Raw genomic sequence first — 22,995 nt, forward strand, 5'->3', positions numbered from 1 at the left:
ATTTCGAAATAAAAGTTCTTTACATCGTTTAAATACCAATGCCTATGAATAAAATGCGCAGGGATGCAGGTGGCGCGACGCTCGCTTGTTTCCGTCCCAGTACCAACCAGTGCCTTCATCTGCGTGTGGATTTAGTTTACGTTCTGTGTCTCGAAATGTTTTTTTTTTTCCCAATGGCGTGCCAAGCAACGCGTTGTGAGAGACCTACTACAGACTGCTCTTAGAGATTTCATACGTTTTTCATAAGCTATATAGTTTTATTCAGCGTCCTCGTGACTAACTAAGTCCCAGAAGATGCGCATGTTTTTGTAGTACGACCGACTCAAGCGACACCTGTATTCGAACGTCCTGTCCTCCGCCACACGCAGCAAAGTGGTGCCTATCACTATTTCTACCATTTCTACCGTGCACCTCGTACACCCGGTTGACGCGAGGCCGATGCCGGTAGTGAGTAGGGGAGTGCGGGGTTGCTCGGGAGTATTAGTTGGATGGGTTATTGACTGATTGAACGGACGGACGTCTTTCCGTATCTTCACTAGTTTCGTGCATTTCAGAAGTTTCGTGCGGGCGTAGATGCTGTGGTGAGATTCATTGCATTCATATGTATTCTCTATGACGATGTGCTTTTTGGCATGCTTGTATGCCATAATTCGTTTTGTCTGCGGCGAACTGCCGCTGGAATGCTGTTATCTGTCAACATGATACTGTCCGTCCTTTGTCGCTCTGTGCCACATCTGCTTTCTCATGCGCACACGTGTACCTGGTTTTTGCAGTGTTGTGAATATCATAGTTCATTGACCGTACTGCTTATCGGTAAACGCGTAACTGTTCGGACAAACGGTGGCCATATGTTTATCAGTGCAAGTGATTTCATTCAAACACGCGTTACATAAGAGATAAAAACTTCGTTTTGTTCATGTTTCTCTTTGCGGACACTGGTGCTTTCTCCATTCTATGCAAGCACAGTGGGGTCGTGGGGTTGCTGACATGAATATATGTACAGGGTGTTTGGTATAACGTGTCCAGAAATGTTATTTAAAGCGAGCGATAAAAGAAAAACATGCGCTACTTTTCAGCTACTTGACTAAGAAACAGGTGCTACTAGTGACGCCGTACCTGTTTCTTAAGTAACAGAAAAATACCACTTTATTTTCTTTTATCGCTCGCTTTAAATATAATTTCTGGACACGTTAGAGCAAACATCCTGTATAATGGAGCTGTTATTGCGTGCGGGTTCATTAATGTCAACACTTTTGATTGCATAATTTCAAGTGCTCATTGATGAAAGAACTTATACAATACATCACCGAATGGAGGTAGGTCACAAATAATTAAGAAATTTCAGTTCAAATCTGATTTTGCCAAATTGGTTTGAAGTTGACAAAATTGAAATAACATGGGCCACCTGGTTCATTTTGTGCCCATTTCTCTAATGGTGCGAGCCTAAATGGCTCACATAAACAGCCATGCTGCAGGAACTCTTGCATACCCAGGGCAGTAAGCATCCTTTTTTCCAAATACACACACACACTCAAAAAAAAAAAGAAAAAGGAAGGAAGAGAAGATAATTATATGGACAGCGTCTTTGTTGCCTGGATAAGCGCTCCTTTTTTTTTTTTTCTGAGTCCACTTTATTGTTTCTTTACCTTCTGCTACTTGCTACTTGCTACTTGCGGAGTCAGTAAATTGCCACACACAAATTTTTCATATATTGAAGTTCTACACCATATCGACTCATGCATACTGAAAATGATGAACTTATGCTTAGACTTCAGTGGCAGTCATAGCGATAATGAGGCACCACTTGCATTACACAAATGCATTAATGGCGTATAAATGTGGTAAATTTTTTTTAAAAACCAGACTGACTTCGTTCAAATATATACCACTAATCCAAAATGTAGGCAGCTTTCTACTGATGTAACCGCATTGACTGATGCGGGATGAAAATCACGCACAGAACACTGTGTCACCTCTACAAATTGGTTAGAAACTGTTATCAGTACATAGAAGGGTAGAATAACCAACAAACCGGTAAGGAAATGTTAAGGGAAGATCCTTAGTCACTGATATTTCTTGAACAGAGACTTTTTTTCTGGAAAGAGCAGGACAGACGTCTCAGGTCACTAAGGGGTCATGGGCTTGAAGGGTAAAGGCAACAGTTGGCATCATCATCAGATCAAGCCGAAAACAATAGGAAGGTGCTCAGTTGCGATAGGTGGAGAGGTTGGAATCCGCCAGAGGGAGCTGGAGCACAGTGCCCCCTGCTGGCACAAACGCCTCAGGCTACGAGGTACATTGGCCCCACTTCATGCACAGAGGTCGAATCTAGGATTCCGTGACACAATGAGAATTTTTCCAGCATAGTCATGTTCACCCGCATGAAGCACGAGATTTTTCGGATATCCTTCATAATGCTCACCTTGAGTGTCAGCTGGATAGACTTATCAGAGGGGGCCTGCCCCCCCCCCCCCCCTCTAGGAAATTTCTGGGGGGCTCTGGGGCCCCCAAGACCCCACACAATTGGCACCTATGTCAGTTGCTGTATGCTCCATGGCAGTGGCGTATCCAAGGGAGTGTATCCCCCCCGCCTTAAATCAGTGAAGGTGAATTCGTCCTCGTCCATGTATTGTTTCCCTAGAATCCCTCCCGAAACATTCATGTTTCATGCACACATTAATAAACAGCGCTTAATGTAAAATGGCAGTAGATGCATGTGGGTTGTAAATAGGGGCTGGATTACCTGCTCCAACTAAATGTTTGTTTATTGTTATTTATTATGTACAATTACATCAATAACATCAGAAACATAAAGCGGAGCACCCAGTGGGAAATATTATTCCTTTTGAAGGGTCCTCCATACGGATAACTTAACATATATTTGCTTCACAAAGATAACCAGAAATAACAATATTAAGAAAAGTCACGGTATTACAACAATATGACGAAATAAACCATATTATGTAACTCGAATTACCTACACAAGAGAAAATCCTCAATCTTACTCAACTCAGGTTCACACACTCTTTTAATACAGAAGGAAGACGATTCCATTCTTTCACACTATGAAACAAAAATGTCATTTTACCGATATTAGTTTTCATAATGGGTAGATTTAAAAAAACATCAAAAATATGTTATTGAAACTTTAACCTTTTTTTCCACAAGAACACACTTGTCCGAGAATCCATGTGTTACACTGTAGGTGCTTTCTGCAGGTATCGTGTTAAATATTTTGACATCATTTTGTTACTTCGTTTTGTTGAATGTTAATGGTTTGTTTTTTGCGGATGATGTGTCGAGTCCGAAACGCTGATCTTGTGCTTCCAGTGCTCGAACGTAGCTGTGTATCGTGGGACACCAATTCATTAGCCGTGGCGAATAAAATCGCAAAAGTTCAAAACGATGCTGCATGATTTGTCTTGCAGACGACGATGGACGCGGAGAAACTGTCACTTCGATGTAGGTCAAGCTGGGATGGGATCTGCTCCCTGACTGCCGTAGAAATTTTCACTGAAACTTCTTTATATACATCGTGAATTTAGCAAAGGTTACACACTTTGATCACATCGCAAAAATACAAAATGACGCTTCTGGTGCTTCAAACTTTGCAGACTGATAGTCATTCGCCTGAAGCTTTATCCATACTTTTTTTCAAGTGCTCTCACTTTGTCGAAAAAAAGTTAGAAGGAAACCAAGTACTCACGCAATGCATTTCCTATGGCCTGTATCGCCCGTAACACCGACGTTACACCGCCACGTGTAGGTGACGCTGCCTCGAAACCCTGCATCTGGTCCATCTGGTTGTTAGTTGCAGGAATCTAGGAATTCTCTGTGCTTGTGCGACACCCACGTAGAACTGAACCCCTTTTTGGTGAATTTAACGTTGATTATAAAGCGTGCATCATCAAGTTGAGAATGAGGGTGCTACAGTAAATTTCACTCTTTGGGTCAGTTCTTCAACATAGTGAAACCTATTTGTTACAAATTAGGTAGGAGTAGTCTGCGAAGAATGCTCTCTACTCATCACCACCGCACAGCACGCGTGACCTAGGACATCCACAGTATTGCAATACATGCCATGTAAAGAAAGTCATGGTCGCATGTCCATCAGCATTGCACCTTGAGGTGCACACCACGGACATAACTAACATAGCGCAAGAAATCTTGTCGCAACAGCTAGAACTTGTTCTGTCGATAATCAGCTATCTCTTTCACAACTAACATGAGCAACAACTTTTGCAGACACGTTGACCTTCAGGCTGCAAGATGCTTCATGTACTCCGCAATACCTCAGTCTCATGGGATCATGTGTGCGGATCCAAGTTACCAAAGGGCTGGAAGAGACAGTTGAGTCGGACTTGTCGGCGTTATACTGAAAACGTGCCCCCGCAGGAAGCTCCCAAAGGCATACCCTACACGAAACTGAGTGTTGGTGTTCCAAAAGAGGTGTTCCAGAATGAACAGAGAGTTGCACTCACTCCAGCAGCTGTTGCTCGTCTTACCAAGAATGGTTTCACTGTTAATGTCCAAGAAGATGCTGGTGTCAAGGTAGGTGTCAGTAAAACGTGGGTGACCGTTGAGGGGAATTTCCTCAGAATACAAAGTTTTAATCTTTTTTGTCTTTTTAATCTTTTTCTTATCTAATCCAAACAACAATCCAAAACAGCAAATCCAGCTAATCCAAAACAACAAATACTTCGACATTATTTAAAGTGGTACTCCACAACAAAATCACCACAAAGGTTGTGGCATATCTGTAACCTCTGGGATGTCGGGAACTTGTGTACAAAATATTATCGTTCCAAAACTGCACAGATTTTATCTAAGCGAATTTATTACGAAGCGAGCACTTCGCCTCTGTGAAGCAAGAGGGCACTTAAAGCAACACACTGACATCATCCGGCGGGTGATGACGCGGCAGGTATCGGTGACATCACGGTATCCTCCTCTGGACAAACTGCCATAGTATGGAGCTCTGTTTTCGGCTCTTTGCATTTCGGTTTTGTTTTGGTATTGTCATCATTTACCGATTAATTACTCGCGCAAAATGAATGCGAATGTTGCATTCTCTATCGGGGGGTTCATGTTTGGAATGATGCTTACATAATTTTTAAAAATCCTTGCGAGGTCTCCCCTTAAAGGAGCAATGAGGTGACATTTAACGGGGCTGGAAATCCGGTTTCATTTGTCGAGCTGTCCATCAGGAGTCGCTATGCAAAATAGTCTTGCTGTGTGGCGTATCGTGATCGCGCAATAAAATTCACAAAAGCAGTTGGAGAAAGCAGCCGCGGATGGCAGATCCTCGCGTGACACCGGCAAGTCCACGTGCCTTTCTTCTTTCTCCTCAGCTCTCATGCTGTTTTGTTGAGCTGCGCTTGTCTAAGTCACGAGTCACATGCTAGGGGAATAGGCTACGTCATGACGTCCACGATCAAGGAGAAGAGATGCAAAGACTAGGACAGAAAACTAAATACAGGTTTGTTACTCACAACTTTAATTGAGTGAACGAAGAGAAATGACTAAAAGTTACTTCTTTGAAGCACCACCAGAGCATACACACGCCCCCTTGCCCCCTGCCCAGAGCTGTATATTAAGTAGTTCCTCACTAAAATTACTACATAGTAATTTTTGTGAGGAACCAATTTTTGCAAAATTCATGGGCGCTCTTTGCTTCAGGAATTTAAAGTTCCGCAAAATATTCTAACCAATGACAGAACAATATGAGAACAAAATATATGTAAGAAATAATGCCCAGGATGCTGAGGCAACTTATGTGCACAGCTTCTTGCACTGCTACACTGCATTGCCTCATAAAGTGTTCAGTCCTGCTCTGTTGCAATTGATCATAGTAGTCCAGCCTTCGTGAATCCCGCACGGATGTCGAGGTCCCGTGATTCCAGTTCCCTTTAAGCCTGTAGGATCCAGGCAGTAACCATCCCGCCTGTAGGACCCAGGCAGTGTGTATGGGGTTAGCACGCTGCATGCTGTTGGCTTGAACCACCGGAGCAAGGACATGGCAGCAACGAATCCAAGGGTATGAAGCTGCCACAATGTTCACAGTGGCAATGCGGACACAAGAATGACGGGAGACAGGGCAATTCGACAATGACCCAGATTCCAGCCGAGTAAGGACCCCCCTAATCGCAGCCCTCTGGGTCAGAAGGGCTCAAAAGGAAGACAAGTGGAACATGTTACTGCCAAGTTGTGATACCTTGTGTTAGCTTCTTCCCAGAAGTTCAAGGTGGAGGGCCCCTAAGACACCTGGTGCGGGATCGACGCACCACGGTACTGCGAATATAAGGTTCCGCGAATTATAACTCGATCCTGGCTCCTCACTGTGATGTTATTATATCTTGTGTTTGGCCAAAGCTAGCATCACTGAAGGTTGGAACGAGGTACTAGTGTGAGACGACCAGGAATTGCGACACAGAAACAATTTGTAAATGGGTTTAATACCAGTGAGTGGTGAAAGATGTTAATGGAGATGAACCAGGGCAAAGCGGACCCCGAGCCTTGCGGAGATACACAGAAACCAAGATGGAAACAGCAGACTTGAAACAGTGGAGCTCGGCAGTTGAAACGATGCCTGGAAAATATATTGAAGCGGTCAGGAGAGGTCTGCGGCGGGTGAGAATAAAGACGTCCTGTGGCAGCAGCCTGTCTTGTCCAATGTTCCTCACGTCTGCCGCTGAATGTCTTCATGAGGATCTGTGTATTCACAGGAGCGACATCCTTACCGAAGATTCTAGTGGAAGAAAAAGCGAAAACACTGCTCACAGAGACGAAGTTCCGTGCCGTGATACGTTGAGCATTCACACGGCACGGAATATTGGAATTAGGGTACTGCGTACTTAGCAGACGACACCTAGTAGACGACACAGTCAACATCTTTCCAGTTGTCTGCTACGGAATATCTTGTGGCTGTGTTGCAGGATATTCGCCACGGTTAGCAGTGTACGTGAACACTGGACGTTGAGCGCTTGCACTCAGAAAGCTATGACGTTTTTCGCATCTTTCGCTTCTGCAGGGAATGTCGCTCATGTGAATACAGGGATCTGTCTTGTTCTCTGACGCTTTGATGCACATATCGATGCCGCTAACTCAGGTATCACAAATTTGACCACTTATACAGTAAAGTACTTTTTCTTTGCCTGGAATGAATTGCTTGGTATGCTTCACGTTTCAGAAAGGACCCCTTGCTTCCTCATCACGACACACCCTCCTTCTTCCCTCACTCTCTCTTCAAAAGTGGACGAGTGGAGGACCGGAATAAATCCATCATTTCACTTTCAGGCAAAATTCAAGAATGCAGACTACGAGAAAAGCGGCGCGAAAGTCACGGACCTCACCAGCACCTTTAAATCCGACATAATCCTCAAAGTGCGGGCACCCGTAGTGCCTGAAGTGGGGCATTTGAGAAACAGTGGAACCCTTGTCAGCTTTCTGTATCCTGCACAGAATAAGGACTTAGTGGACCAGTTGGCAAAGAAGAACATGACCGTGTTTGCAATGGATGCCATCCCCCGAATTAGTCGAGCGCAAGTCTTCGATGCGTTATCTTCCATGGCCAACATAGCAGGCTATAAAGCATGCATCGAAGCCGCTAACCACTTTGGAAGGTTCTTCACGGGTAAGTGAGAACCTTGTGCAGATATAAAATTTATGGACACCTGGCGCACATCGGTTCGCGGAATAGTGAAGGGTGTCCACCAACTAGGAAAACCTGGAAAATTGAGAATTATCAGGGAATTTTGATGCGACTGGAAAAGTAAAAGGACTGTCAAGGAATGTTCAAAAAAAAGGAAAAATGGCAGAGAAGTACTGTACCAATGCACAGCGAATCGCAAGTGCCGATGAGTGGCCATTCCGCAGCAACGTTGCTGCGAGTAGCAGTTCATCAATACGACAAGGTCAGACGCAGAAAAGCAGGGCAGCCTCAATAATGCTCAATAAGTAATCCGTTTATTATGAGAGATCTTTATCAGAATGTAGCAGCAGGCAGCAGGCAGCAAGTTCCCTCTTGTTTTGGTCAGGGAATTTGCTTGAAATAGTCCGTGAAAACCTGGAAAAGTCAGGGAATTTGGTAGACACCCCAATAGCGTCAAACAGTTAAACAGCATAATACGTACCTTCAAAACAACTTTCAAAATCCTGATGAGTGGGGCATATTCTAAACTTGGAAGTTGTGTTCATATGCTTGTACCATTTAGTTTGGGGTGAAAAAGGGTGTTGTTTAGCCTATTATGTAAAAGTGACAAGGAGAATTATTGTACTGCTTGCAACATACTTGTCTGGAATTATCATTCAAAGGTACAGCAGCCCATATTGGCTTGGCTGCCCCTGAAGGAGCTGTACCATTATTGTGCTTGAGGGTGGGCAGCATGCCGTACGAGTCTATTAGGCGGGAGAGACATTCTTGTGACAGCTGGAGATTTCAGACAGGGTAAACCGCGAGCTGTCGATTTCAGATACGTATGTCACAATCGGTACCTTTTTGTTGTTGATGCAGTTGGGCCTGTGAGTCCTCAGGGAAAGCTCTTCAAATGAGCAAGGAAATAACATATAGGATTGCTTGAAGCCCTACCTAATGCATCAAGCAGCCTATCAGGGTCAGAGTGTTTACTACAGAGTGAACAGTGTCTTATCACTGCCCTATTCATTTGACGAGGCCATCCTGAAAAATCAGCTTTATGTCCAGCTTGGCCTGGCCTGATCTGGGCCTGTTTGCACAAAAGTAGAGTACAAGTCTCACACTCATTCTCAATAGCCTTGGCAGCACTGCCTGTATGCGGACCAAGCACGTGCTCAGTGCCCCGTCAAGTGTATTGAGAATGAGTGTGTGACCCGTCCTCAACTTTTATGCAAACGGGGCCCTGCTGCTGTGACGCAGGATCAGGGTAGCGAGTGGCCATGTAGAGCCACCCGATCGACATTCCTATCAGGTCCAGCAGTTCCAACTTTGCTCATTCTTTTTGCGGGATCTTAAAGCAGTTGAAACCAGCGGCATGGCCAAGCGGGTGGAAGCGTCCGCTTGTTGGTTGGTGGTAGCCAAGGTCATGCTGAAGACTAGGAGGTGGTGGAGCATGAAACATGCTCCTTCTTCCTGATGACAGTGCTTTTCATTTGCATTTTCAGTTTAGATAATTACAGAACTAATGTCACATTTGTGCAATACTTAAGGCCCCGGGTTTTCCACGATTCCGTGACATTTAGCAAAATCCGGAATTCATCGCGGAATCCTTCGTTTGTCACGGAGTTTTGCAGAATCCCTTATTCTGCTCGAAATTTCGCTGCATTTTGCACGGAATTTCATTAGGGATAAGTCTGATACTGCTCGTACTGCCATTTGGTAAAAGCAGTGTTGTACATGTTTGTGCTGCCAAGTAGCTCAAATGCTTATTGGTAACCTGCACATTCGACTATGAAGATAAAGTTTGCAATTCCAGCATAGTTTTCAAAGTGTCAATTCTTCCTCAAAATTTCTGCATGTCCTTAAAATTAACAATTTTTCACTTCGCGAAATTTGTGAAAATCAGGTGCTCACTGGCAAGGTCTTACAGTATTCGGGGAACTTTATTTCTGCTTGGATGACGGTGGTGTGCTCAATTGCCCAGGTCAGATCACAGCCGCTGGAAAGGTTCCGCCCGCAAAAGTGCTGGTGATAGGTGGTGGTGTCGCCGGTCTAGCTGCTGTAGGATGCTGCAAAAACATGGGAGCTATTGTCCGAGCTTTTGACACCCGCGAAGCTGTCAGGGAACAAGTGGAGTCCTTCGGAGCAGAATTTCTCACGATCAACATTGAGGTAGGTTTTCCAAAGAAATAAAGATAGCTTATGCGCCAGTCGAGCCCATATGTTGCTTTCAAGATAATTGAAAGGCTTACTCTGTCTGATAGTGCATGATATTTAGAGCCTGAAGTTTTCGGGAAATATTTTTTTCTATATTCGGGGGGTAAAAATCGGGTAAATAAATATGTGCACTAAATTCATGCAAATTCGGGTGAAGAAACTTCGAGTATGCTAAATTTGAGGAGAAATCGGGCTCAGTTACACAAACTAAGTGTAGTGGTTTGGTACAAACGGTTATGGAACTGCATTAGCTGGCCAAATAAGTAAGTTTGTGCATTCCTACAGAGATCCCAGTGAGGGCAATTTGCCGGGTAAAAATCGGGTTTCACCCTAAAGCAGCAACCTTCAATTCGGGGTGCAAATTCGAGGAAGAATCGGGTAAAACCCTAAAACTTCAGGCTCTAATGATATTGCATGATAGTCATGACCATGTGAAGTCTTGCTAAAAGTGAGGAGGAAAACATTTCTTCCCTCAAACATGCATAGCATAGCAGCTCTTCATAAGCTTGCAGCATGTAACAGAATGGGTAATAGTGTGTGGCATATCATACTGAAGCCTTTCATGATGGAAGTGGTACAAGTGAACTTGTGGAACTCCGAGGGGATACTGTGCAATTCTTTCCTTTTCCACAATATCATAGCAAATTAAACTAAGGAGAGACCTAAAGCTATAGTTCAGAGATAAAGATTGAGATAATGAGTTTTCTTTACCTGATATGGGTTCTAGCTAGTAAATATGCTGTACAATGGGAAGCTACAGGTTCATAAGGAACCAAGTCATGGACGTTTCTGCAACATTTCTGTATTGCTTTGATACAATAATGTAAAACTGTGCCTCTGGTTGTGGCAATTTTTTTTTTTCTGAGTAATAGAAAGTTTGAACCTATTTCTTCTGCTGTGGAAATATCCTTACAGCTTATTAAGAAAAATGGCGTAGACTGTTTTTAACGTGTGACCATGAGTTACATGCATACTTGCTATGTAGTTCTCAACTGCCATTCTCTCCTCATGTGATGTGTGGAAAGATACAGGCAGATTGATCAGTGCCCATATTATGCATCTCTGTTCCAGTTTCTCCTTGCAATTGTGTACTTGCAATGGCAAAAAGTAAATTCTGAACATATGGTGCATGCAACATTTTACATTACTCTGGAATTTCTTGGAACTTTGGAAAGGTTACTGCTTACACAACATCTTGAAGTTGGTCTTTTCCAGGAGCATGATTACAGCCTGAAGTTTTCAGGAAATATTTTTTCCTAAATTCGGGGGGTAAAAATCGGGAAAATAAACACGTGCCCTAAATTCATGCGAATTTGGGTGAAAAAATTTCCAATATGCTAAATTTGGGGAGAAATCGGGCTCAGTTACTCAAACTAACTGCACTGGTTTGGTACAAACGGCGACGTAACTGAATTTGCTGTCAAACTGTCTGTTGTGTGCATAGTGTACATTCCTACCGACATCTTAGTGAGGGAAATCTGCCGTTTAGAAATCGGGTTTCACCCTAAAAAAGCAACATTCAATTCAGGGTGCAAATTTGGGGAAGAATCGGCTTAAACCCTAAAACTTGCTCTAAAAAAGGCTCTAAGCATGATGTATGAATGACCATCTCTGGGTTACTGTGTTGGTTACTCACTCGAGTTCTTCAGGAAAAAAGTGCCAATCCTCTGTTGTTCACTTTGCAGGAATCTGGAGAAGGAGTAGGTGGATATGCCAAGGAAATGTCAAAAGAATTTATTGAGGCAGAGATGGCCCTATTTGCTGAGCAGTGCAAGGATATTGACATCCTGATCACCACAGCGCTCATTCCTGGGAAGAAAGCTCCGTTGCTCATCACGAGGGTACCTTTTCTTCCACATTGAATTGCTTTTACCCCAAGCATCCAGGATTTTAAAACTTTTGGCTTTTCGTGGTTTTCATAGCAAATGGTTGAGTCCATGAAGCCAGGTTCTGTCATTGTGGATCTGGCAGCTGAAGCTGGGGGCAATGTGGAAACAACAAAGCCTGGAGAAGCGTACGTCCACCAGGGTGTGATCCACATAGGGTACACGGACTTGCCTAGCAGGATGCCCACACAATCATCGACGCTATATGCAAATAACATATCAAAGTTTCTTCTCTCAATTGGTAAATACAAGAATAACTTTTAAGCTTAATACAGTCGACCCCCGTTTATCCGGACGGTGCCGTTCCCGGCGAAATCGTCCGGATACCGGGGCATCCGGATAAATGAAACAACCGAATAGAAACGTCCTACAGAGCAAGGTTTAATTAAAACACAGAAATCTCGTCAATATCAGCTGTTACATAGTAGTGTAGGCACTCAATTCCTGCAAACTTTTGCTAATTGCATAGAGTTGAGCCACGCTGTTGCGCTGCTCGAAGAATGTCAGTGCGGATGCAAAATGTCAATGTCGGAGCCTTGTTTCTCACTGGCGTCATCGGCACCGTCTTGCTGCACATCATCGGAGGCAACAGCAGCAATCACACCGTCATCAGTCATAGCTGCGCACGCGTCATCATCCTTATCAACGTCAACGTAGTCAGAAACCGCAGTATCATCTACGGCAGTCGCAGTGAGCCTCTGCATCAGGGATCGCAGCTCAGCTAGGGGAATGTCTTAATCGGCCAACGGGCCGTAGGCAGCAGGCACTCGGGTTGGAGTTTTCACCTCTAGAACCTGACAGTTGCTCGAGATATTTCCAAATGAATCGACTGGTGACCCAACGCACACAAATAGAAAAGGTCACAAAAAAACAAATAGAATGTAGGTCCCTGACGTGTGACGGGAATAACCCCAACACAGCGAAAAGGGTGACGAAGCAATGTCAGCGTCTCCTCTTACTCACGGTAGTCCGTATAACTGAAGCTGGATTACAATAATTTTCGACTTTCGTTCCCTGGAATTCTTGTCCGAGTCCGGAAGCTGAAGTCCGGATAAACGAGAACAAAATACATGGAGGAAAATCCGTTCCCGTGCCTTTTGTCCGGATACCGCGGGATCCAGATAAATGAAGTCCGGATAAACGGGGGTCGACTGTAATAAGCTTTTTTGCATCTTTCATGGTTCTCCATTCTGCAAAATGTGTGCACGTTGGTGTCTATCAACATTGTGGTTGTCATTGAGTGCCTGATATATGTCGCATCTCCCTCCACGCTTTCATTGCCTGCTGCCTGCTCTCCCACTACATTTTTTGCAGTGTGTGTTTTATTAACAGAAAACCACTGGCACAGCTGAGATTCCTATTACAGTGCAATTCCGTTAATTTGAACTTTTGAATAATTGAAATTGGCGTTCCGATCCTGTCGAAATTACGTATACCTGAATGGGGGGAAACTCCCGGTAGTTCACTTTGGTATGCAAATGAACCGAAACCACAACCACACACTTCTAGAGCGCTAAAGGAACGACGGGAGTTTGTATCAGAGAGCCACATGTTTTGTAGTGAGCTAATTGGAGTACCTAAGCCAGATAAGCCGAAGCATTGTTGTTTCTGTGCTCAAGAAGTGCGGGGTTCTGGTTTCAGCTCGTTTGCATACGAAAGTTTCAGCGATTTATATTAGGGGTGTGCGAATATTCGAATTCTCAAATTGGAATGGAATATCAAACGCTCGAACTATTCGATTCGCTAATCGAATATCCAATATCCGGTTTTTCGAATATTCTACTATTCCACAAATATGAACGACACAACCCGAAAGTGGGCTTCACCTGAGGCTTCCGTGCATGAGGTGAAGCCTGCTTTACAAAATTGCCCTAGCTGAAGGACCAACACAGGCGTGACGGTGTTTAGTTTAAGATAACGTTATCCAAAGTTAGTTTTGTAGACATCGTCTGTGGAAGGGATGGTGCCCCTCCCACATGCAGTTTAGCGGTGCCGACGAGGGACTTTGATTTGATGTCTGTGAGGTTGCCTTCAAAAAGTTAGGACTCTTGAATAATGACTACAGCCCACGGACAAGAAGGGTGTCATAAAGATGTCCTTTACATCTAAAATTTCAGTAGTGCAACTTCCTAGGGCGCGTGCAAAGAAACTAAAAGGTGTTCATGGCAAAGCTGAGGCAGGATGCCAATTTGTTTGTTTCACAAATGGCCTGTGGTTGTCTGAAACAATTACAGCCTCATCCATATTAACATGCTACTGCCTGGCATAAAATTTTGAAATGAAGGTAACCGCTCCAGTACTCCAGTAAGTATAGGCTCACCTGAAAAGCAGGAAGCACTCTTATGTAAAATTAAAGAGTAGGGGGCTTTAAACAGAAGAATGGCATGTCTCTCTTGTGACAGTTAATGCCAGAAAAATTACACTAAAGCCATGGGCTACAAAATGGAAACTTTTAGTGCGAAAGTCACATATTGTAAATTTTGCACGAATATTCGATATTCGATTCGACTTAAAATATTCAGATTCGCACACCCCTAATTTATATCTCGGAGTGCGCGCTCGTTTCAGGATTTCTGAAAAAGAGGGTGGGTTCAAATCACGATTGCCTCCAATTCTGCTATCTCGCATTTCATCAAAAACTTCCAATTGACAAGTTCATGACTGAATTTTGTGTACCGTAATTAGTCGTCGAGTAGTTCCGTGCACTTCCCCACAGGACGTCTACTTGGATGTGTAAGAAGCCTGCAAAAGTGGCATCAGTGCTTCTCTCACAGCCTTAAAAAAAAAAAACTCTGTAAAGGATAAAAAAAAAATATTAAAAAATGCACTGTGTGCTCAGTTTCATTCAACTTTTTATTTTTGATGTGCCTGGCAAGCCGTAATGGCTTGCTAGGGCTCGGCGCGTCTCCGATACTGCTTGCATGCGCTGCCAGCGCATCCTGCCCTCATTGAGAGCAACACCACTAGCATTTTCTTGAAACTAAAAATTTACTGTCCCCTTCGAGTTAGAATTAGCGACATTGCACTGTATAGTGACTTTCCATCGAGCTTGGCTAGTGCCTGTACTGTAATTCTGGCAGGTGTGATGCAATTATAAACATCATCAGTGAGTACCAACCTTATCTTGCCCTCCATTTTCCAGGCTCTAAAGGACATTTTAACATTGATCTGCACGACGAAGTTGTACGGGGATCCATTGTGCTCCACGATGGGAAGTTGCTGTGGCCCCCACCGCCCCTCAAGGCAGCCCCTGCTCCGCCGCCAACGGCAGCCACTCCCGTGGCACCAAAGGCAGCTGCTCAGAAAGCGGAAGAACCAACGGACTACTTCAAGCGGACCTTTAAGGACGCATTACTCTATACAGGGGGTGTGTATACAAGTTTTCTGCTTCGGCAGCAAACAATCCTCTTTTGTTGTTATATTATTATTAGAGGAACAAGTGCCAGGTTGGGAGCCAACAATATCTTAAGTGATTTAATTAATCCAACAATTTTAATATCCATGTTAAATTAATGTAATTAGTCAGTTTGGATAATAAAATTAATTAATGTACTTAATAGTCACCAAAAGTATATTCTGCACCACCCAAAACCACACTAAATATTTTTTTTAACCTCCCCCACACCCCTTCTTTTGGGTGAGGACCATAAATATTGGTAACTCCCCACATGGGGATTGTGCATCTTCTTATGGTCACTGGATTGCTGGATTTTCCTACTATGTACCACTTACCATGTACCACTTTATGTACCACTATGTACCACTATTATGTACTTACTATGTACCACTATGCGCACGTGCTCTCCGCATCCAGGGGGTTCCGTGTGCATGCTCGCGCTCCCTCTCCCAGTTTTCCTCTCCCAGTTTTTTTCTCCTGAAGTCCACTGACCCCGCTCTTGAGGAGTAGGAGCTTCAACGTACGTTAATCTCTTGTTTTCAACGAAAAAGTGTCTTCTGAGCGGCCTCTTTTTTGTTTGTCATTGTAACGAGAGCTGGAACATATTGTTTCCTATGGGAGCGTGACTGGGGAATGTAAATTCTCTCTTTCTACCGAGAATTTCGTTGTATCGCGTTTCGTTGTAGCGAGGCTTGACTGTATATTGTTTTTCTCAAACAGGGCTGACTGGAATTGTCGGACTGGGTGCCATATCTCCCAATCCTGCCTTCACAACCATGACAACCATATTTGGTCTGTCCGGCATTGTTGGTGAGTTCTTGGATTATTTTTTCAATATTGAAGAGTCCTGTGATTGTAAATTTCAGGTTTCGGGCTTGCTTTTCCAAAAAAAAAACAGATTTTGAGTGCCTCTTTCTCAAAGAGGCCCACTTCGATTTCGTTTATATTTTGTTAGGGGGTGTAGCCTGATATTCGATTTTACATAGACTTTTTGCTCCAAAAGAATGCATTGCGTCTCCATGAACTCTTTCCCTTACTTGCTGATTATTTTTACATCACGGCTCACAGTGTGTTGTCCCTGTATTCTTTTTGGCCATGTTTTTGGTTGCACTGAGTGAGATGAATTCAAAAGAAGATTTAAATAGTTTCGTTGTGGACATTAACGAAAAATGTTATAGCGCAGAAAAAATTATCCGTAAGCATCTCCAGCAGCTGCAGCGACCGACACAGTTTCGCTTTATAGGTGTGCACCATTTTTTAAAAAGGGAAATCACTCCGCAGTGGTGCACTAAGTGGTGCAACTAAGGTTCACTTCAGTTGAACTTCCCAATGCGGGAAGTAAAGCAGTGGTCACGGAGTAGCGTGGAGATAAGAATTAGCTATGATTTCAATTGTGTAACCTCATAACTGAATTGAAATTTTGAGCTACAATGCCCACAATTAAATGAACACTGCCCTTTAAGTAATTTGAAATGAGCTTGCGGTGGACATTTTGGTGCCCCTTTAAAGGAGGAAGGGGGTGTCTGTGAGAACTAGGACATGCACACTGTTGTTTTCTTGCTCTGAATGCAGGCTACCACACAGTATGGGGAGTGACCCCAGCACTACACTCCCCACTTATGTCTGTGACAAACGCCATCTCTGGGATCACAGCAGTGGGGGGCCTTCTAATGATGGGGGGTGGCCTCTTCCCCTCCTCTTTGCCTCAGACCCTGGCTGCCTCAGCTGCTTTCATCTCTTCCATCAACATCTTTGGTGGATTCTTGGTAACGCAGCGCATGTTGGACATGTTTCGCAGGCCAGGGGATCCCAAGGAACACAACTATCTCTATGCATTGCCAGGTAAGTTTGGATGACTCCACATTTTAATTGGTTTGCTGTTGCCTCATATGATCATTATTTATGTATATTATTTATTATCGTGTTAGTTTCTGTAGATGTCTGCTGTATGTCTCGTTAGCTCAGTATTTCAAGTAAAAGAAAACTTTTAATACTTCTGCGTATGCGCTTTGCTTCCAGTCGTCATCGTTGTCACTCTCTATAGATAGATGAACCCTGTTTTAGAGTTAAAGCCATTTTTATGCCCAGATTTGCATACTTGCATGCTACTTAGGGTGAAACCAAAAAGAACCCTTTGGAACAAACTTTCTGAGGTGCAAATTCAACACACCCGCTTGGCATCCTGTGCGCATCTGAAATGCGAAAAATGTTTTTCTTTCACTTTCCACCCAAAATCCTGTTGATAACACTAGAAAATCGCGTGGAATTTTTTTTGCACAGTATTTTACAGTTCCTGAAGTGAAACCCGATTTTTACACCGCGATTTTTGAAAAACAACCCCCGAAACAAAGGGATGTACCCGTAAAATATTATGGTGTATATTACGGTATAGACTATAGTGTGTATCGCTGTGACGTTGGCCGCCAACATGACCGACACGGAGAAGTGCTACCTGCTAGTTCTGGAGAAAGCGTCCTAGCCTTGGCGCTTCAAGGGGAATAAGACATTCCCAGTGGACTACGGTACAACTCCAAACCTTCGATGACGGCACAATTGTTCTGGGAATGGATCATCAAGCTTGACCGGAAGCCTGCATCGAAGTGTCGCGGCTAGGAATGCTCTATCGGGAACTAATCTGCCCCGAACCCTACTGGCTCCACACGACAGAGGCGAGAAATCCTAAGCATCCACAGCCGGAAGGGGAGCCGAAGCTCCACACAACACAGGCGGGAAAAACTTAGCCTCCACAGCTGGAAGGGGAGTCTACCTCTTCTAACTTCCACAGCCGAGGGAAGATACAAGTCCTCACACAAGGCGGGAAGCGGTGCTAGAGAGGCAGAGTGACAAGAGGCCGAGACAGTTTCCAGAGATCCAACAAACGACCCCCAGCAGTGGCCCAGGACGCTGCTTATATAGGTCTAGAGCATGGTCCTGTGCCACTGCGGAGGCTACACTTTATTCAACTAAATATATACAAAACAAACACTTGGGGAGTGAGTGCGCGCTGGAAGGTGGATTCGCGTTACAGTTACGAAAGGAGGAGAAAGTCGTTGGCGGGAAAGGCAAAAGTTGAACAAAGAATTAGGCAATAATATTGGCAAACAGTTATATAGTAAGTCATGATAGTGGAATTGTCTGAATATGTGGTTATTGGAATTGTACTTTTAAAAAGGTGCTCAAAAATACCACACAAGTATAAGTATAAATTTAGTATGGCACGACAGAAGAATTGCTGTGTTGTCATCTTTCTGGGCGACCATAGTGTGCATTGTAATGTGCAAGGATAGAAGGCAATGCGCATTGAATTTTTTTTCCACCCAGTGTGACATCGACCATGCAGCCTATACATCAGGGTGTCATAAAAAACCTATAAGCTTTGTACAGAAAAATGGTCCCGTAGTGCATCATCACCTACGAGCTCCCGTGGGATAGTGGTTAGGGTGATCGCTTTCCACGCCGAGACTGGGAGGTGACACGGGTTCGAATCCTGTCACCAACTGTGCTGTCCGTGGTTTTCCCTGGGTTTTCCCGAAGGCGTCTGAGACAAATGTCGGCAATGTTCCCCCTGAAGTCTGCCCAGGACGCACACTAACTCCCCTGTCCCCCACTCCTTCCTGCTGTCCTCTCTCCATCTGTCCACGTCTGTATGCTGCTCATAGCCACAGTTGCTTCGCGACGCTAATATGCATAGATTGAGACGTTACCCGTCAAAAAGAACTCGTTACAAGTTAAGTTACCGTGTGCAAAATGTAACTAAGTTAATAACGAAGTTCTTCAGCCTGAAATGTAACTCGCAGTTACTGAGTTACTTAAAAAAATGAACGAGTTACTTCCAAGTTACTTCGGCCACAAAATAACATTACGCATGTGCAGCGCGCGTGAGCAGTTGAGTTAGACCTTCCTGCGGAGGAGTGCAACGCGCTTAGATCGTTTTCGTTCATGTCCAACAGTAGACCTCTCTCTGTCTGTAAACAAATGACGTCAAAGTGTTCGACAGCGCCAAAATTTGGTAGAATTGAACTACGCTCGAAGCTAGAGGTGAACAAGGTCGCTCCCGAAAGCCACGATCTTGAGGGGATTACGATATGGTCCCTTAAAGGGACGCGAGCCTCGGTTTTACTTTTCTATCAATGGGAGGCAGCGAACAACTTGCAGGGCTGGGCAGGAATACTCAAAATTTCTATTATAATACAAATACATAATACTTGCTAAAAAATGTAGTATAATACTAATACACAATACATTTTATTTTCAAGTATTATAATACATAATACTATTACTTAATACTTTTGTGCCGTGGAAGACAGTTATTAGAAAAGGAATCCCAGACATATTTCTGAAGCCACCGGTCCGGTCACCGAAGTGACTAACTGACAGCTCTCAGGGCATTCTCTCGCGGGACGCAGGTGGTGTGTGTCTATAATCCCCTTTTTTTCTGCCTTACTTTCTGACGCACCGACCCTGGCTCCATTCTATGATATATCACCCCCTAAGGGCTCCGGGTTGTTCACCCAGAGTGGAGAAGTTTCTCAGAAATTTGAGTCAGCCAGCTCCTGTAATCGTCCCTTTGTTGCACGTTGAAGTGTGATCCTCTGTTGGCAGAACTAGGTCGTGTTCGTAGGAGTGGAATGGTACCGAAAGCATACACGTGTAAGACCCATCACCTCAGGCAGGACAGGTCATAAGTATTACGAGTTTTGCAGTAATACAATGCAAGTAGTACTCGAATTTTTTTGTATTATAATACGTAATACAAATACACTTATCGGATGGGTATCATAATACGTAATACAAATACTCTAAAGTATTACAGTAACGGTATTATAATACAATGTATTTGTAATACAGTCAAACTCCTTTACAACGAAGCTCAGGGGACAGCAAAAAGAGTTCGCAGTAAAGGTATTTTCGTTAAAAAGGATGTCCATTATTGGACCTATAGGCTCCAGCGGGACCGCAAAAAAATTTCGCTGTAGTGGTATTTTCGTTAAAAAGGTGTTCGCTATAAAGGAGTTTGACTGTACTGCCCAGCCCTGCGAACAAGTGCCCGTTCGTGGAACCCAGCTCTCTCCTTCCGATTTGTTTCGGTTTCAGTCTGTCTACCAATGTCATGATGGCGTTTCTCTGGTAGAAGTCTAGTCGAACGCTTTGGATCTTACTCCCTGTGGGCGCACAATGGTTCAGCTTCACTTCAATGGCAGCGGTTCTTACTTCCTGAATAAAATACTGTAATTCACTGAATATCACATTTTATGGCAAAAAATGCCATGAAGGAACCGGAGAGAAAGCAAGGAAATATGCGAACGTGAGTGAAAAGCGAGCTAATAGTAACTTGGAACTTAATTGAAGTTACTTTGGCAAAGTTACCTGAAAAAGGAACGAGTTCCTCTTAAAGTTATCACGGCGCAAAAGTACTCAGTTAAGTTACAAGTTACCAAAAAAAGTAACTTAGTTCCAGTATCGAGTTACTTGTAACGAGTTACCTCGAACTCTGCTAATATGGAACAATAATTTAAAAAAAAAAATCATCACCCACCTCGAAAGCGGTAAGGACTATGATGTGAATTTGCTTAGTACAATGCACATGATTGCCCGTGTATGGGAGATGGTGAAGCCGAAAACGATATCGAATTGTTTCTGCAAGTATGGTTTTCATCGCCTCTGCCCATTCCGTAGCGCCTCTTCTGGAAGCTGTGAATGGTACAAATCCGACAAAGTCGCGGATGCATTCCGGCATGACGCGAGGTGAGAAGTAGCACATGGCCACCACGAGCCCCGTGGGAAGCTGCACGGCACAAATTTCTGTGACGTCGTCTCCAGGAAGAATGACTTCAAGTGGTGTAGCCAGTACTTCGGCATGCAGGTAAGTGGCAACTCCGGCCGCTCGGTTGCCCTTGCCACTGCGATGCACCCTGCAGCAGCACTTGAAGCCGTCGACTTGTATCGATCTCTCTGTCTTCATCCACATCTTGGAAAAACACAGAAGTGATGTCTTATGGAAGACAGTCGTGTGCAACATCTTCTGCGTGGAGCTGTACGGAGTGTACATTTACGGCTGCGAGTGTCAACGAGTGGGGCTTGTCTAGTTGTTCCACGCACTGCGTAGTGATGATGTGTAGGCGGTGCTTTTGCAGTTGATAAAATTGGTCCGCCAGAGTTCTGTCGATATTCGCCTTTCCGTGATAGAAGTTGAAGTCATTACCAGCTCACTCAGCTATCTCACTTTCCATCGATGGCGGTTGTAAACTGGCAGGTTTCTCCTCCTTACTACCAGCACTGAGCGCACATGCGATAAGAGTTTTGTGCGGACATGCGAATGCCGCCGACGTGATCTTTGAAAAGTCTCCACAAAAATTGTATACGCTGTAAAATTGTACAAATAACCTAACTCTCGCGTCTTTCGCCGCTGTTTTCGTCGTTTTCGATCATGCCGCTCCTGTATCTTGTATCATGCCACTTCCTGTGATATCATCCCCTTGTCTTAATTTCTGTGCGGACATGTGAATGCCGCTGCTGCCGCGATCTCTGGAAAGTCTCCACTATACAGCTGACGCTGTAAAACACTGAAGTGTGTGGGCCACTCATGGATGCAGGGATTGTGAGCAACGTGTCCTACCGTGCGGAAGGTGGTGGAAGCGAAACTGAAGACTATTTCGCTGAGAGCGTGCAGTGTGAGCGACCAAGTGTTGCCGACGTTGATGCTGGCCTCAGTGCTCTGGATCTCTGTCTTATGAAGATTACACCGAAAGGGTGTTCCATCACGTCAACACTCTCTGTGGCATATTTTCAGATGGTGGCAGACGATCACACAGTATTTTTGCTAATAAAAGTGACATTAATCTTCATTCGTCCGTCTATTCTTCATTTGACCTTCGAAAAATTAGAACAAATTTTCCATTCCCGTCATGATCGAATTGACGGAAGTTTACTGTACCTCACTGTCTTCGTACAAGTGGCATGTCACTTTAGCATATCCATTCCTTTCCTAACCCAGGTGCAGCCTTCTTGGGAGCCTATGGAACAGCAATTTCAAGTGGTTGTACAGAGCTTGAACAGATGGCCTACCTTGGGGCCTCCCTCTGTTGTGTCGGAGCCCTGGCTGGTCTCTCCTCACAGAAGACAAGCCGCCTCGGAAATGCCTTGGGCATGATTGGAGTGTCTGGAGGTATTGCTGCCACACTTGGCAGCATGAACATGTCACCTGAACTTGCCATGCAAGTAGCAGCCTGCATGGGTGGAGGTATGATCCAGTTCATATTAGATATCTTAGTTAGACACTAGCATTGCAAAGTATGTGATAAGATTCATTACATTCAGATTATGTGGCTCTATTCCTCAGCTTACAATTCAAATTAAAGGGAGTCAAAATGTGTGAGTTGTGAACGATTGCTTGTGCATGATTCATGCGAGCCACTGGTGTTGCTAACAGGCTGATCACTTAGTTCTGACAGCATTGAACAAACCTGCGTTTTACGTCAACCATTTATATATCATGATCGTGTTGACATGGCTTTAGGTTCCCCCAATTGGTTGTTACACCTCCTGTGCACATTGGTGGCTATAGTTACCTTGATCATGGTTCTTGAACTTTAAAGAGTTTTATTTATGAAATTCCTCTCATTTTCCTTTTTTTAAACAATTCTGTATAGGCTAAAAAAAAAAAACACACACCCTTATACACTTTAGCTGCAGGTGGCGTACGTAAAGTACGTACTTTAGCTGCAGGAAAACATAACCTAATAACACTGAAATTTATAAGTAATACCCAATTTTTTCACCCGAATCCAGGAAAGCCATTGAAGCTGAAAAAGTCTGACCCCATTCTTAAGATATATACATCATGTATGCTGGGTCTGCTTTTG

The 22,995-nt window shown here is 44.0% G+C and overlaps 1 protein-coding gene across 1 annotated transcript in view; it reads left to right on the forward strand.

The window, feature by feature from the left end:
- Window positions 1-303: 303 nt before the first annotated feature.
- LOC135400737 (NAD(P) transhydrogenase, mitochondrial-like) overlaps window positions 304-22,995 on the forward strand; it is a 30,018-nt gene continuing 7,326 nt past the window's right edge. Inside the window, exons 1-10 of the mRNA XM_064632615.1 lie at window positions 304-581; window positions 4,246-4,551; window positions 7,297-7,633; window positions 9,618-9,805; window positions 11,536-11,691; window positions 11,773-11,977; window positions 14,879-15,103; window positions 15,854-15,943; window positions 16,706-16,975; window positions 22,128-22,373. Coding sequence (XP_064488685.1) covers window positions 4,270-4,551; window positions 7,297-7,633; window positions 9,618-9,805; window positions 11,536-11,691; window positions 11,773-11,977; window positions 14,879-15,103; window positions 15,854-15,943; window positions 16,706-16,975; window positions 22,128-22,373 — 1,999 coding nt within the window. The 5' untranslated portion in view covers window positions 304-581; window positions 4,246-4,269. The remainder of the gene's footprint in view (window positions 582-4,245; window positions 4,552-7,296; window positions 7,634-9,617; window positions 9,806-11,535; window positions 11,692-11,772; window positions 11,978-14,878; window positions 15,104-15,853; window positions 15,944-16,705; window positions 16,976-22,127; window positions 22,374-22,995) is intronic.

Source organism: Ornithodoros turicata, chromosome 7 (assembly GCF_037126465.1).
Source record: "Ornithodoros turicata isolate Travis chromosome 7, ASM3712646v1, whole genome shotgun sequence".
Taxonomy (NCBI): Eukaryota; Metazoa; Arthropoda; class Arachnida; order Ixodida; family Argasidae; genus Ornithodoros; species Ornithodoros turicata.